At 46.1% G+C, this 15,847-nt stretch overlaps 1 protein-coding gene across 1 annotated transcript in view; it reads left to right on the top strand.

Moving 5' to 3' along the window:
* Positions 1-1,389: 1,389 nt before the first annotated feature.
* Positions 1,390-15,847, top strand: part of arfgef3 (ARFGEF family member 3) — a 41,767-nt gene continuing 27,309 nt past the window's right edge. The window contains exons 1-6 of the mRNA XM_036547195.1: positions 1,390-2,012; positions 5,018-5,069; positions 10,375-10,456; positions 10,912-11,043; positions 12,439-12,507; positions 15,279-15,401. Coding sequence (XP_036403088.1) covers positions 1,928-2,012; positions 5,018-5,069; positions 10,375-10,456; positions 10,912-11,043; positions 12,439-12,507; positions 15,279-15,401 — 543 coding nt within the window. The 5' untranslated portion in view covers positions 1,390-1,927. The remainder of the gene's footprint in view (positions 2,013-5,017; positions 5,070-10,374; positions 10,457-10,911; positions 11,044-12,438; positions 12,508-15,278; positions 15,402-15,847) is intronic.

The raw sequence follows: 15,847 nt of genomic DNA, 5'->3' as shown, positions 1-15,847 counted from the left end.
AACGCATCCATGATCTCACAAGAATTAAGATAACCAATTTATAGCGTCTTCAACCGAGGAGATTTTCCGAACCTGGACAGCTCGGAGTACTCTTCAAATGCTCCTCTTAAAATCACCGCATCCATAATATATATGCACACGTTCTGTAAAGGGACAAAAATCACTATGCAACTATCCGATTTCAGAGCGATGACGACTGGGTTAAGGTATCGCTACGGTTATACTGTATGTTCAAGTAGTGTACTGCAAGTGTAGAGTAGGCTAATTACAGAAGTCCAACAGGTCGTTGACACATAACTGGCAACACGTATGAGTGACCTCTGCATGTATAAAGTAATCAACTAGCCTATTATACGTAGGACTTGCTTATATAGGTTTTGTTCCCATCGCTAACGCCCAATCCCCTCTGGGCTGCCATTACCAGAGGCAGGAATTTAATGCTACAAAGTAATCGATGGGACCCACAGCAGTGAGGTATGGCAGAATGAACAAAAAAAAAAAAAACAAAAACGGACACGACAGCAAGATCCAAGTAAAAGAATTGGAGAATCCAGGCCTCCCCAAGATGGGAAGGCGGACCCAGAGTTCCCCCACCTGCCTAACCAAACCTAAAACATCAACTAAAAAAACGGAAAGCCCATTACTATTCCGGCAAACAAATAATAATAAATATTAAAACAAGAATAACAAACAACACGCGTTTTAACCGTGAGAAAAGGCGTGCAGAAGTCTGTCAGGTTATCGCTTGGTCTCTCCTTTTATACAAAGCGCAGACACTCACCTGCATCTGATTAGCGCGTAATTAAGGCGAGAATAGGACGCAATCTTGCCAGTATTACACAATTTCCGCCTTTCATCCAGTTTCAGGTGGAAAGGATTTTGTTATTCAGTCTATTTTTTTTGTTGAGTATACTGTTGAGTATACTATTAAATGTAGATGTTTATATGTAGATGTCATTAAACAAATTATTACAGTTATGATCGGTGTTTCGCTAGCCAGTAGTCTTTGCTTTTGCAAAGTTGTAGTTTGCGTGGAACATCTGACAGGTGTTTGCAGCTCAAGTTGCGAGTTTGTGATATTGAGTTTTCTTCTGGAAGAAAAACGTATTGATGGGTCTTTCGTTTCTGGTTTCCTACAGATCACAGCTGTAAGTGACAGGCTTTAGGTTCAGAATTAATTATTGATAATTCTGTAGGCCTATAGCAGGTCTGTCCGTCCCGCTCGCTTTTACACCATCCGACACAACCTGACGGCTCCCTCGCGCTACGATATAGCTACAGGCTTCTGTCGCCGGGGAGGTGAAACCGAATACCCCGGATGGAATAAAGCTGTGCGGTAATTGGCGTGGACTACTGTATGTAAGACTGTATCCAAGAGAACATCCGTGTTAATGTTTTGATATGAACGTTTTCTTTAAAAGATATTGATTTCGACGACAAACAACGGCGGCACGGCGATCCGAAAAGATGCATTAGAAAACACTTCCCTATAGCCGTGTTCGCAGGTACACCTGCTGCCCCACTGTTTTGCGCGCGGCTCTTTAATCGCGTCCGTAAATCTCATCCGTTCCACCTAAACAGGAATTCCACGCCCGCGGTTTGCAGGTTTCATTTTCCCAGGCTAAACCAGGGAAATGGCCCACGCACAGACAAGAATTATCCCAGATGGAGGACAGAAGATTCGGCCCCAATGACAAGTATTTCTAAGAAATAATCTCGCACCGTATGCGTGCATTTACATGCCACGGGCTTGATTTTTGTAAATATCGTTCATTGACCCTTCTTCCCTTGTTTACGGAATTGACGCGTTCGCTTACATCACTGGGATTGGAATGAATCATCGTTAGAACACGGATGCTGCGCGATTAGCAGTGCCATCGCACTTTTTTTTGGGAAAACACCAGGTTTCTAACATTGATTTCCCACGATGGAGGAAATATTGCGAAAGCTTCAGAAAGACGCGTCTGGAAATAAGCACAAAGCTATAAGGGACGTCTGCGCTATAGCTTGCGGTAAGTGCTGATGTCGCCAGTATGTGAGTATCACACTACAGCATGTCGTGCAGGTATAGGCAACATCGTAAATATTTACTATTTCACATCGTTTGATGTTGACAGCCACGTATTACAGAATCTAGGTTTCAGCAGTGTAGTGGTCACACATTTTATTGGAGGGCCTTAGCGCTACATCTTCATGCGCGCGCACACTCGGTCTGTCGCGGGATTGGGCGATTACCTTTCAGGAAGAATAACATTAGGCTTTCAGCATCATCTTTGACAGAGGATGTATCGTGACAGGTGCGATGGCTAGACACACATCATAGTGCAAATAGTGTGTTTGAATAGTGTCTTCCGTTGGAAAAATACTTACATATTACAGGAAAGAATGCAGTCTTATTTTTAATTAAAAACGGAATCAAGTTGGGAAAAAATAAACATGTCTCTGACCATAATATTTTTATCACCTTAGTTTTATTTTTAAATGTGGGAACGTATACTGCAAGTAAACTGAAATATTACTGTATCATCTACTGTATCACGCACTGTACCCTATGTCTTATCGCAATTACAGGTTTTCTTTGTGCAGGCCAGTGAATAAAGAGGCAGTGGTCCCTCCAGTTGCACGACCTTTATATCTGTAACACTATTCGAATTGCGGTTTCGCTGATTTGAACTGATGATTGTCGCGTGGACGTAGGTGTCCAGTGCGTCCTGTACTCTTCCAGGGTTCTGGGTGTTCATCAAACCCTCGCAGCACTGAACGAGGCTGGCCCTGGTTTCCATTGTCGATGGATAAAAGTCATTTGTACTCAGGTTCCTCGATCAGCCGTTTGGCCAGGTTAAGCAGACATAGCTGTGATTGTTGTAATTTAAGTTTTCGTGTTTTTGCCTTTTGCGTTCTTTTTTTGTCAGTGTTTGTTCATCGTAATTTGGGGCCAGAAACCTGGACTTCTAGGCAGTTTTAAATATGATTTTTAAAGCCTTTTTTTCCAATAAGGTTCTCCAAATTCAGTGGGGGCGATTTTTTTGTTGTTCTGTTTTATCTGTTCATATTCTGTCATAGACTGTAAATGCATGTCATGTTTCTGAATGTGTATAGTGGTAATTAACACTGACACTATATTATTATATTATTGACACTGACAGCCTTGTACAAACCGTTCTGACTTGTTCCCTGTCTCATTTTCCGTGTTACTGAGAAAGCAGGATATTTGGAGGATGATGATGTCATCCTTGCTGTTTCATATTTTATGGCTGTGTGCATTTGTAATATCACAGTTACCCAGCATACTCTGTTACTGTGTCCTTTAGTTCCTTCATTAGTGTGCCCATTCCTTACAGACCTTAAGAGTAGCTCCATCTCGGCCCCAGGACCACATACCACTAATTCTTCCAGCACGTTTTGCCTAAATATTTTCTTTCCGTGAAGTAGGTCTGTAAAGCACTCATTCTCTGCGCCTTTGCTTTGGTTCGCTCTTGTTTATCCCGCACTGTGACGACTGCCCCTCTCTCGCCTTTGTAAAGCTGAGACACAGCGCTGTGACTGAGCGTGCATTGTGCGTCTGCCTACAGAATTAGCATACCGTGCAGCTACGCACCACTCAGACAAGAACAAAGTGATGCCTTGCATTACAATTGCCATTGGAGGCTCTTCTAATTTAGAATGTAATAGGAGTTTACGGTCACATTTACATCTATTCACTTGGCATGTGCTCTTTATCCAGAGTATCTTGCAGAGCAGAGTTGCCAAGTTGAACCTTATCTTATGCAGTCAATTATGAAGCAAGGTAATCTTAGACAGAGTACAGTCATTGTGCACGTGAGTGTGGCACTGTTTGCATTATTTTTCCACTAACGTTGATTTATCTGATAATTCAAGAATGGCAGTAGGGGTGTTTTTATATCAGCTCTTTTTTGATTCGGCCATGGTGCTTATGGCCAGAAATATCTTTCATTTTACTATTGGGTATCCAGTAAATTGAGTTTTTCATCCTGATACCACATCCTGATGAAACCCTCTGTTTATTGGTGATGCGTCTGCATAAAATGCCAATAGCGATTGTTACAAAGTGATATCACCCATGGTATGGTAGAGACAGAGTGGGTGGCCATCCATTTTTTTACTTTATGAATTGATTGAGGCCCCTAGTGATTTTTGTCCCTGTAATTATAATGGAATACTCAGTCTTCAGCCCCCCCCCCCCCCCTCCCTTCACACAGTGCTGGTAAACAACTTGCCTCATTCCCTGCAGCTGAATATTAATAGGCCAGCAGGTATGCTGATACTGGACGAATGCTTTCTGCTTCCAGTCAGAGTGCCGAGGTGACAGACTGCAGCCAATGGGTGGGGCCGCGGGAGCCTGTGAGGATCAGTAATGCTGGAGGCTGGCAGGGCACCTTTTGGCATTAGGATGTAGGCCTGATCCATTAGAGAAATCTCACTGGATGATAAAAAGATTCCCTACCCCTAATATTCCAACGACTCTGTTTCTCTGACTTTCACAGGGATGGGGCTGAAGTAAGTTATCTGAATAAATTTAGCTGAATAATGAGCCGTCTTTTTCTTTCTCTTTATTCCTCCTTTACTTTGAGCTCTTTTGGAGAGATATGTCATTCCAAAGTAAATGGGAACACCAATGTAGCAGCTGTTTCATGAATGCACAAAGCTAAACCAAACTCCCATATTTAAGATTCTGTGACACAGCCATTAAAGCTAGACATTAGAAATGTAAAATATTTGTCTCTATTTGTCTCCCGAAAAAAGAATGGCAATTTAAAAATCGTCAGTGAAAGCTAAAATGATTAATACTGTGAGTCATTCTAACTGCATTGTTCATTTTTTTTTAATTTTAGTTGATTGGTTGATTGGTTGCAATGTAATGCAGACAGATTATACCTGTGATGACACTGCTGTGATGACAAGGCAAGGAGATCTCTCACAGGCAGCTGAGTGTCACTCTGCTGCATCACCTGCCTGCCTTTTTCTGTGCACTCACAGTCTGCCTGAATTTCCACAGAAACCCTGGAGGCTCAGAATGGATCTGTCAAGATACTGCCGTCTCAGCTCAGGTAAGGAAACAGACACCGTGGTTAGAGCGTGTGTGCGTGCGGGGGTGTGAGTGTGTGTGTCCAAGTGTACGTCTGTGTGCGAGTGTGTGATTGATAGACTGTGTTTTGTGAAGCTTGTGTTCTTTTCTCAGGTAAGAATACAGACACTAGAGTTAGAGTGTGCGTGTGCGGGAGTGTGAGTGTGTGTGTCCAAGTGTACGTCTGTGTGCGAGTGTGTGATTGATAGACTGTGTTTTGTGAAGCTTGTGTTCTTTTCTCAGGTAAGAATACAGACACTAGAGTTAGAGTGTGTGTGCGTGTGCCGGGGCGTGTGTGCGTGTGCGGGCGTGCGGGAGTGTGAGTGTGTGTGTCCAAGTGTACGTCTGTGTGCGAGTGTGTGATTGATAGACTGTGTTTTGTGAAGCTTGTGTTCTTTTCTCAGGTAAGAATACAGACACTAGAGTTAGAGTGTGTGTGCGTGTGCCGGGGCGTGTGTGCGTGTGCGGGCGTGCGGGAGTGTGAGTGTGTGTGTCCAAGTGTACGTCTGTGTGGGAGTGTGCGATTGATAGACTGTGTTTCCTGCAGCTTGTGTTCTTTTCCTCTCGATTTACGGCACTCTGTCTGAATCCTCGTATTTACTCCACACTGCAGTAAATCTCCTGGCAGCCTCTGCTGCTGCTCAGGGCCAGTAACGCCAGCATTCACAGCACAGTCAGCAAGGCCATGGTGCGTCTGTATGCTGCGCACCTGCTCATAAAACAGGTGTGTCCTGCCTGTGTAAGCGGAAGTGTTGAAAGGTGTACAGTCCATTTGTAGAAGGGAACATGTGGCAAAACCTGGCAGGTAAAGAGGGATACCCACCTGTATGAGTCTGAATATTCGTGTGGCCTTTTACCATCTATCTACCTCCATGTATTTGGCTGCATTTTAATGATAGAGAGCTAGTCATTTACTGTGTCACACATTTCTGTGACCCTGCCTCAGGGCAGACAGCCTGGTGGTCTGGTTCCTTCCTTGGAAATTCCCTTGGAGGTTGAAGTGCTGGAGTGGTCTCAGGGTTTTTAGAGACTTCCACCCACAGAGTCACGCTTGGACAATATCGCCCCCTCAGTGATGCACACACACATACACTCCCTGCTGTGCACTTCAGGAAGAGCTGTTATGGAGAAATGCATTAAAACAGTTGCCAAAAGAAAAGTCACTACTCTAAAAACAAAAAAAACAAAAAATTTTCTGTACCTTAAAGTATATGTTCATAGGTTTTCTATATTTATATGTAAAATATTTCAACTGCAATGTTTTTTTCAGTGATGTATTGACATATTATCTATGCATGTACAGACACTAGTGATTCTTCCTAATGTGGTTCTGCAGAATGAAAGTCTATACTGTGTCTGTTACAGGATACAATTTACACATACATGCTTTTCTGAAAAAAAAAAAAAAAGTTAATCTGGCTTTCCTTGTGACACAAAGCACACCATATCTTTAATGATGGGGGTGATGATGAAGGGAATGAGATGGAATGAGAATAGAGGCATGAAAAGATGAGTGTTTTAAGCTCGGGCTTATGTTCTGAAAGAGGTTGTCTGCGACGTACACAGTTTCCCTGCTAGAGTTTTTCTTCCCTGTTAAGCGCAGGTAGTGGTGCTCTGAAAGGTGCAGGCTGCTGACGGCCGCGTTTGCTTTGTGCCGCTTCAGCAGACGCGCAGATCCACCCCGCCGCGTTCATCCCTCCCTGCTCCTGCGCCGCTGTCACCGCTAATGCGATGATGCTTTTCTGCAGCTGAGATGAACGGGCTCGACCAAAGACAAGAGTGTGGGGAGGCACTGAAGTGAAATCAATCATATTGCTGATACAACAGTCCTTAATCAGCGGAGACTATTTAGCACTGACTCAAGATCTGCCACCAGGCCCAGATGACATCACTGTCCATTACATTAAATTATTGGCATTTAGCAGACGCTATCTGTTTATACAGTTACTGTGGCAACTCTGGGTTAAGTACCTTGCCCAAGGGTACAACAGCAGCGCCCCAGTGGGGAATCAAACTAGCAACCTTTTGGTTATGAGTCCTGCTCCTTACCACTATGCTACACTGCCACCCCAATAGCATCCATATACCATTCATATTCTGCCCTGCGTCTGTTGTGCTACACCAGCATCCTCAGAGCAACCCGGAAGTGAAACTCAAAAAAAAAAAAAAATAAACAGGTTTCATGATTGGTGGAGATAAGGTAGTGAATGGGCCTGCTGTTCTAAGACAGGTGACTGCTGGTGTTGCGTGTCACTGGCAGAGAAGACAAACATTCCTAAAGGACTGTTTTGTTTGGAAAGTCACGACAGGGGTTTAACGTTTGCTCTTCCCTGTCCCTCCGTGTTAACATGCGCCTCCTCAGGAGGCGTGCTCGGTGGCCCTTTGTCTTAACGAGCAGCTCGTTAGGGGTGTGCAGTGACTAACACGTGCCGCAGGTGCACACTGTACACGTGGCCAGCGTGTCGATCATCACTGTGACACATTCAGTGTCTCAGCAGGTGAATGTTTGAGTCATGCTCCATTAAATGGCAGTACACAATGCATTTAGCATCTCATTCTAATCCAGTCTCTATGGAGAGACTCTATCTCGCAGGTGCTGGGCGCCAGCCGTTCATTACATGCTTTTCATCTGGAAACGTCTGGCTGTAGCAAGGACTCTAATAAGATTCAAAAGCTGTGAATTTGAAGCAGAGCAAGATTCCGTGCACACTATTTCAGGCTCCAGACAGAGGCCTCTCAGTGTATGACAACAGTGGGGGGAAAAAAAAAAAAAGTGAACTGGAAAAATATGGCTGAATATGGCTTAGTGAAGGTGTGGAGGACAATGACAAGCAACATGACAGTCTAACAAAAATCTCCCTGGAATGTTCCCAACGTGTCCATAAATCCTTTAACAAAAGCTATTTTTTCAGATTATGAAGAATTGTAATAATGGGCAATTTTTTTATTCTGTTTTCCCTGCGTTTTTTTTTTCTATGTACCTTTAAAATGTACTGTTGTACTCTGTACTGTTAAAACTCTTTCCTGAGGCGTGTACGTATCTTTTGTGGTGAACATGCTGAGTCAATATTTGGTTATTTTCTCTCCCATACGAACAGCCTCTCCTGAGTGGCAGCTTTAGACTCTGAAGGGCAGGGCAGGCCTGAGGCATGATGGGAAAGTCTCCTGAGATAGGTGCATGCTAAAGCAAAGGCACGCAGTTCCTGTGCTCTGTCCCTCCGGAAGCATTCTGCCCTCTCTCCTCTGTGCAGTACCACTGTCTGCTCTTACATCATGGCACCAGTGGGCAGTTTCCCCAAAACGCGCCTGAATAATTGATCAGAGCATTCTCTCTGTCTCTTGAATTTGTTAGGGTTGATTCGACTACCGTAGTGGAGTTTGGGTCTCTGGAGAAATCCGTGGATATTGGAATTGATCTCTCATTGCTCAATAAGTGCTGGAGCCATTTACTTTTTTTCTTTTTAAGATCGTGAATGTGGATTTCCCACTTGCTTATTGCAGCTTTAAGCACACACAGTTTCATGCAAAAAAAAATCTGCAAGTGCCATGTTAATTTCTTTAAGTTGTAGTGTGATGTGTGACTTCTGACTTCTGTAATGAGCATGGAATGAGCAAGCTTGCCCATCTATCTCAATGGAGTTCTGGGCTTTGCCTGCTGCACTGGGCAGATGATAAGTGAACAACTTGTTTTTCATTGATCTTCACATTGTTCATAATGCCACTCCTGACAGGGCTTGACTGGGAATGAATGTCCGAAATATTCCATTGTAGTCAACATATATTACAATTTTCCATCTTCTCTGTGTGTCATAAACAGCGTGCCATTTTTCACTGCAAGTTGTAGTTTTTCCCATTTCACTCTGAAATGCATTCAGTCGTGAAGCCGTGTCAGACTACCAGAACACTAAATGTGTCTTGTGATTTTTAATGTCCTCTTATGAATCATAACAAATCGATCTCGGTTGTGAAAATGTGCTGTAACAAATAGAATTTGATTGATTGAAGTCCTGGTGTTAATCTCACACTGTCGCTTGATCCTGAAAATTAATTCCACGCGATTAGAGGGGATAAGGCCGAAGTCTTCGTTCCTTTGGGTTGGCTCGCTACCAGAGTCCCTCTGTGGGTTGTGATCTCTTTGATTACTCTGGGAGGCCGCTTCCTTCTTGATTTCCTCTATCAGCCATTTAATATGAAGTCCCAGTGCATAGCTCTTCTGTCTCTGAACCTTGATTAGAGGGAGGGAAGCCTGAATTGGACAAGCATGCAACTGTTTGCCTCAAGCCAGCCATGAGGGAAAACTCTAATGTAAATGTAATGCAAAGTAGTAATGTAATGAAAACGCCGTACATGGGGAAACTGCGTTTCCGGACAGCCTCTGTGTACAAGCTAAAGGTTGCATCAGTGTGTCACTGTGTCTACATGAGCTGAAGGCTGTGTCTGTGTATGAGCCAGAAGTTGTGTCAGTGAGTCTGCGCAGGAGCTGAAGGCTGTGTCAGGGACGGAGTGTGGATTGAGTGCAGGTGCAATATTGATTCAGCCAGCTAATTAAAACCCCAGGAGGCTCACTTGGACACATCTGTGTGGCATTCCCTGCTGTGGCTGGACTGTAGATGAGTCCACACAGTTTCACCTTTCCCTCCGCTTAGCAATGGATCACACCCTGGCTGCTGTTTGTGTGTTTAGTTGTGCTGTATTGTTTCTGTATACGTGTCTAAATGGAGCACCTTTTGCCGTCGTGCGTTGTTTATTTTTGGGACGGTACTATCATATTGTCACAAAAATCTGCCCTGAATTTGTCTATCAGCAGGCAAGTCAGATCCAGCTGTCAGTGTGAGGAACCAGGGCCCTTAGGGAAATTGGGTTTACAGAGTTCAGATCATGGTTGACAGTGGTTTTACTCAGACAACAATAAATGTAGTTTTTTTTTGGTAGCAAATGCTTAGTTCCTAGCAGTCAACAGCCTCAACATCCCAGCGGCCTTCTAACTGTATGTATTATGTATGTAATATCAGCTGTTTTTTAGCGTTGCATAAGCCATATTACTCCATTTTACTCTGTTCTGTTCAAATTCAGATTTAATTCTGAATCGGGGTTTTGGTCTGCTCTACACATCTTGTGTTTGAATTTGTAAATGTATCTGGAAATGCGAGAGTTGGCAATCCATTTGCTCCATATCTTATGGAGTCACTTTGTGTTTACACTTTATATGCCTGTCGTGGCACAAGAACTTTCCTTGCGGGAAAAATAAAGCACTCTGACTTGACTTGTTCCCATTTGTGTCTTTCCAGAGAGAGGTGTTTGCTTCCTCTTAGACTGGCACTGGAGTCCAAGAATACCAAGCTGGCCCAGACTGCTCTCGCAGGGATGCAGGTGCACTCACCAACACCACGTCACATGCACCGGAGATACACCAGTTCAGATGCATTATGGGACACATCTGTTCAAATGCATTGGGGGAAACCTTGATCAAATGCACTATGGGATATACCAGTTTAGGCAAATTGTGGGATACACCAATTTCAGTGCATTGTGAGATTTACTGGCCCATGTGCATTGTGGGATGTTGTTTGAGCCAGGAAACCCTGGTTCAGGGTATCCTTTTTCTCTTTTTTTTGTCTCATCCAAAACCCTAATGATGTCACTTAAATGTCAAATTGTGAGACGCCTTATAGCTTAAGTCACAGACACTTTAACATCAACCAAGTGAATTTTCCAGCTGTTTGTGTTCCTCTCTTCTAGATGAATTGTTTCTTGTGTAGTTATTTTCTGGTCACCATTCTCCCATTGTTTCTGAAACTGTTTTGTTTTTTTTTGGGCACACACAGAAGATTCTGTGCGAGGATAGGTTTGTCACTGAGGAGACGGAGGCGCCGGAGAAGCAGCTGTTGAGCCAGGTGCTGGATGCAGTCCGAGTAACGCCCACTCTCCACGAGGACCTGCAGGTGGAGGTGATGAAGGTGAGCAATTGGACCCGAAACAGAGCCGGTACCAGCACCATGCAGCCTACTTCTGTGTAAGGCCATGGTCTGGAGGGTGGACCAGCAGGATGCAAAGATGGCCCATCATTGAAAAATGAGCAGAACTGTGCAGCATATGGACCTGACAGTTTAACAGCTTGTAGGTACTTCACAGATCAGTTGAGCCTCACATCAGCTGCAGTGGACTGATTTCATTGACCTTTTTTGTGCTGTTGAATTATTTGCACGTCCTAATTCCACACGACTGAGGCGTGGAGTTAAAGGGGTTGTTTAACCTTTCCGGGTGCTCCTCTGTGCAGCGTTGCAGCTGGTGTGGAAAGGCTCATGGAATTGCTGTCAGCAGCCCGTGCATTAAGCAGGCTTTTAGTATCCCACAGTTCCTTCGCTGCGAGCTCTGGGTGTGCTCCAGATTGGCTGTGGGCGTGGTGCCAGCCCGTGCCTGTTTATGCCCTCTCTCGCTGTGCCACAAATCGGGCAACAGCTGTGCCGTCCCCCGGCCCCAGAGCACTGGGCATGGTGCCACAGAGCCGCACTGCACAGAGCAGTACTGCACAGAGGGGCCAGCCAGCCGGCCGGAGGAAGCATTCCTCTGGGCCACGACCCTCCAAATCACGGAGTCTGGTGCTGAACACAGTGCAGGGTTCTCTCACCTGCTGCTTAACTGAGTGCAGGTGACTCTCACCTGTGGCTGAGCACAGTGCAGGTGACTCTCACCTGTGGCTGAACACAGTGCAGGGTTCTCTCACCTGCTGCTTAACGCAGTGCAGGTGACTCTCACCTGTGGCTGAACACAGTGCAGGGTTCTCTCACCTGTGGCTGAACACAGTGCAGGGTTCTCTCACCTGCTGCTTAACGCAGTGCAGGTGACTCTCACCTGTGGCTGAATAGAGTGCTGGTGACTCTCACCTGCTGCTTAACTGAGTGCAGGTGACTGTCACCTGTGGCTGAACACAGTGCAGGTGACTCCCACTGTCTGTGTGTGACACTGTGGTGTTTTCTACTTCTACTTCAAGTTTAAAAATGTTCACCATGTGTGATTAGTGCGGTAGTTGCTCTTCCAACAGCCCTTTGTGATTCTGTGTTCAGCATGTCACAAAGGGCCAGTTTACTTCTTGGTGATGATGGCAGTAGCAACATTCAGCCTGGTGTTGTGGGGCGTAGCAGCTCTGCGCACATCTCCGTCGATGCCCTGTTCGTTTATCTCCCTGACAGACATCGTGTAGAACATGTACTGGATTTATTCTCTGTAGGACCACTCCTGCATCGTGTGCATGATTTAAGCCCTGTGTGTTATGATGATCGGAGCAGCTGGCCTCTCCGTTCCTCCGTTTACTCACTGTCACTCTCACCGCCTCCCCCTCCCTGTATCCACAGGTGCTGCTCTGCATCACCTACTCGCCCACCTTCCAGATCAACGGAGACTCCATCCTGAGAATCGCAGAGGTAAGGAGCTACAGCGTGGCGCCGCGGTACAGAGGCAAGGCTCGTAACCCAGAGGTTGCCAGTTCATTTCCCCGGCAGAGCGCTGCTGGGAAGAGCAGGGTGGGAGCGGGATTATCGCCACCCCTGGGGGACATGACGTCAGCACCCGCTGAATCATCCCTGATTTCTAAGCCCCCGTCCTCAGCGTCCGCCCTTCCCAAGATGCCACTGTAATTAGAGGAATCTCGTGATGGTGACTGATCACTTTGCCTGTGTTACCGTCACACTTCAGCAGAAAACAGGATCTGAAAGTGCGTGGCTCCTGTTGCGGTGTGCTGAATAAGCATTCGCTTTGTTCAGTATCAGTGTTTTCAGAAGTGGCGGAGCTCTGTAATGCCCCCCTCCCCCCCATGCCTCTGAGTACCTGGTCTCTGTAATTTGGTTGTAAATTAGCATCTCATAAAGCTGTTGGGCTAATGGATCTGGTCCCATCAGGGCCCTCCGTCTGTCACAGAAAGCTCGCTTGGAGCTGAGCTGTCAGCAGTACCTCATAAAGAACAGCCCAGGTTTTACACTCAGCCTAAAACACACACCATTTGTATGACTCACGGACAGAGGGATAGACACACACTGGAGTGAAAGAAAGAAAGAAAAATAGGCAATAGATAATAAAACCTTTTGCGTGTGTGTACGTGCACACTGTGTGTGTGTGTGTGTGTGTGTGTGTGTGTGTGTGTGTGTGTGTGTATGTGTGTGTGCGCGCAATGTATGTGTAATCTGTGTCTATGTGTGTATGGTACAAAGTGTGTGTGTGTATACGTGCATACTGTGCGCACATTTTCTGTTTTTGTGTGCATACTGTGTCAGCGTGTGTGTCTGTGTGCTGAATCATACGCTGGTAGACAGTGTTTACCTCCTCGTCTCTGTGGCGGTGCAGGAGTCAGGTGGCGACGTGCGCAGACTCCCTGCCTGCTCCCTCTCACCCATCACCAAGACACCCTACGCTACAAGGTGTCGCCCCGCTCCTCCAATGGCTTTGATTCTGTCGCCGTGGCAACAGAAACACCAACCAATGCCATGTCTGAATTTTGTCTGTCTGCCACGTATCACTGGGGGGGGGGGGGGGGGACTAAGGGGGGGGCATGTTACATGACTGGATAGAGACGCAGTGGAAAATGCTGGTCATCGTTTTAGCCCGAGTCTGAAGCACGGTGACTTCCTCCCATGCAGTGATAAAGGCCAGACTGTGACGTGCTACATTAGCCGGCAGGGGATTTCATGTGTGAATGCTTCCCTTGCTGAGCATCGCTGGCACAGACAGGCACAGTACTCTTATACAGCCTTATTTCAGGGGAATTTGATGGCTGGTATTCAGGCAGGAAGGTCAGTGATCGCAGGAGGTTTTGATTCCTTTATTGTTGTCGTTTTTTTTATCTCCATCAAAGAGGACTGGTAGGGCCAGTGAAGAGCAGGAAGGGAGGATGATTGTGGGGGGTGGGGTCCTAAATGCTGTTTTACCAAGAGAGGACTGAAGAATGTAATGCAATGTAATCTTTCTTTTTTATTGCGAGGGTGAGGGTTATCGTACATATCGATAATGTTCTGCAGGTTACTGCCAGGGGTCCTCTCTCGGTGAAACAGCATTTAGGACCCTAAATGCATTACATTATATAACATTACATTCATTTTGCAGATGCTCTTGTCCAGAGCGACTTCCAGCGCAAGAGAACAGGAGTGCATGCATTCAAGTGGAATGAGCAATAGTGTCAGACCAGGTTAGCAACACTCTCATACCGGTGAGTGTGAGCATAACACAAACAAAAAAGAAACCAGGGTGCCTCGCAAATCACCCAATGAAATGGGCTTGCATTAGTGGAGTGAAAACGGGCATTGGGACCCAGAATCGGATCAACCGACGTGATTTGGGAGTCTTTTTAAGAGGGCTGTGCTCAGCAAAGCCCACCAGGGCCAGGTTGCAGTGGATTTAGCAGGCGATTTTTACCCAGAAACAGTCAAGCGAATGATAGGGCAGCTGAGAGACTGAACGCCGAGACCCCCTGACAGCTCTCCTTAATCAGCCCGTTAATTAGACGGGGGGAAAAGGGAGTGTGATTTCAGGCTGCGGGGAGTGAAATTCGCCCGGTGCGGTGCTGAATACGGAGAAAGATAACGCAAAGGAGAGCCGTTCCGACCCGCCCGTGTGAGGCTCCAGATTAACGGCCGCGGGCGACAGCGGCATTCGTCATGGCTCCCCTGGGGGCAGGATTGTGGTGATTTAAGCCTCTTGGCTCTCTCGCTGGGCGTCTGCCAGCGTTTTACCTGGGCGTGCTCTCTGCGCTCTTCGTGCTCCGTACATCAGCCCCTCTGCGTGTATGAATGTGCGTACATTTCTAACTCATTACTCGCATCCCAGTGTGTCTGTGTGTGTACATGAGATGCATCACAGCAGACACGAGTACGGAATCGATGCCGGTTTCAGCCACAATGAAAGTACATCACTGTTAGCAAAAAAGCATCAGGAAACAGTGTTATGAATACAGTAGCGGTATGATCCAACAATGAAGTGATGTCACGCTGCTCTACCAATAGACTAATAATGATTTTACTACCTTCAGGAGTGCAGTGCAGTAACCCTGATGTGTGTGTGTGTGTTTGTGTTTGTGTTTGTGTGTGTGTTTGTGTGTGTGTTTGTGTTTGTGTGTGTGTGCGTGTGTGTGTGCGTGTGTGTGTGCGTGTGTGTGTGCGTGTGTGTGTGTGTGTGTGCGTGTGTGTGTGCGTGTTCCCCGCTGCAGGTGTGTATTGAGACGTACGTGTGCAGCTGCCACCAGCGCAGCATCAACACGGCGGTGCGCGCCACTCTGAGCCAGATGCTGGGAGACCTGTCCCTGCAGCTGCGTCACCGGCAGGAAGGCGCGGTGAGTGCCACAAGCAGCGCAGTGAAACTGCGCCCCCACAGGCACAGCTTATTCACAATGAATGCACTGTGTGTGCGGAGCGTGTTAGCCATCTGTTAAAGCCTGTATCCCAGAGAAGTGTGAGCATTGAACCCAGTTACAGAAATACCCAAAGCTGCGTGACTGATTGCAGACCAGCCAGTTGCTTTCTGAGTGTGGACTCTGCTGGTTAAATGCATTTTGTCTCATGACATTCAACAGAATTATAGAGGAATATATAGAATTGTAGGACCAGAGCAGTCCATCTGTTAAAGCCTGTATCCCCGAGAAGTGTGAGCAGTGCATTTATTTGCTGAAATGCCCAAAGCTGTATGATTGATTGCAGACCAGCCAGGTTCATTTTGTGTGTGGGCTATGCTGATTAAATGTCTTTTTGTCTGATGCCATTTAACAGCAGTCCATCTGAG

This window comes from Megalops cyprinoides, chromosome 15, assembly GCF_013368585.1.
Source record: "Megalops cyprinoides isolate fMegCyp1 chromosome 15, fMegCyp1.pri, whole genome shotgun sequence".
NCBI lineage: Eukaryota > Metazoa > Chordata > Actinopteri > Elopiformes > Megalopidae > Megalops > Megalops cyprinoides.
The sequence above is the reverse complement of the archived record's forward strand: the minus strand, read 5'-3'. Positions and strand labels throughout refer to the sequence as shown.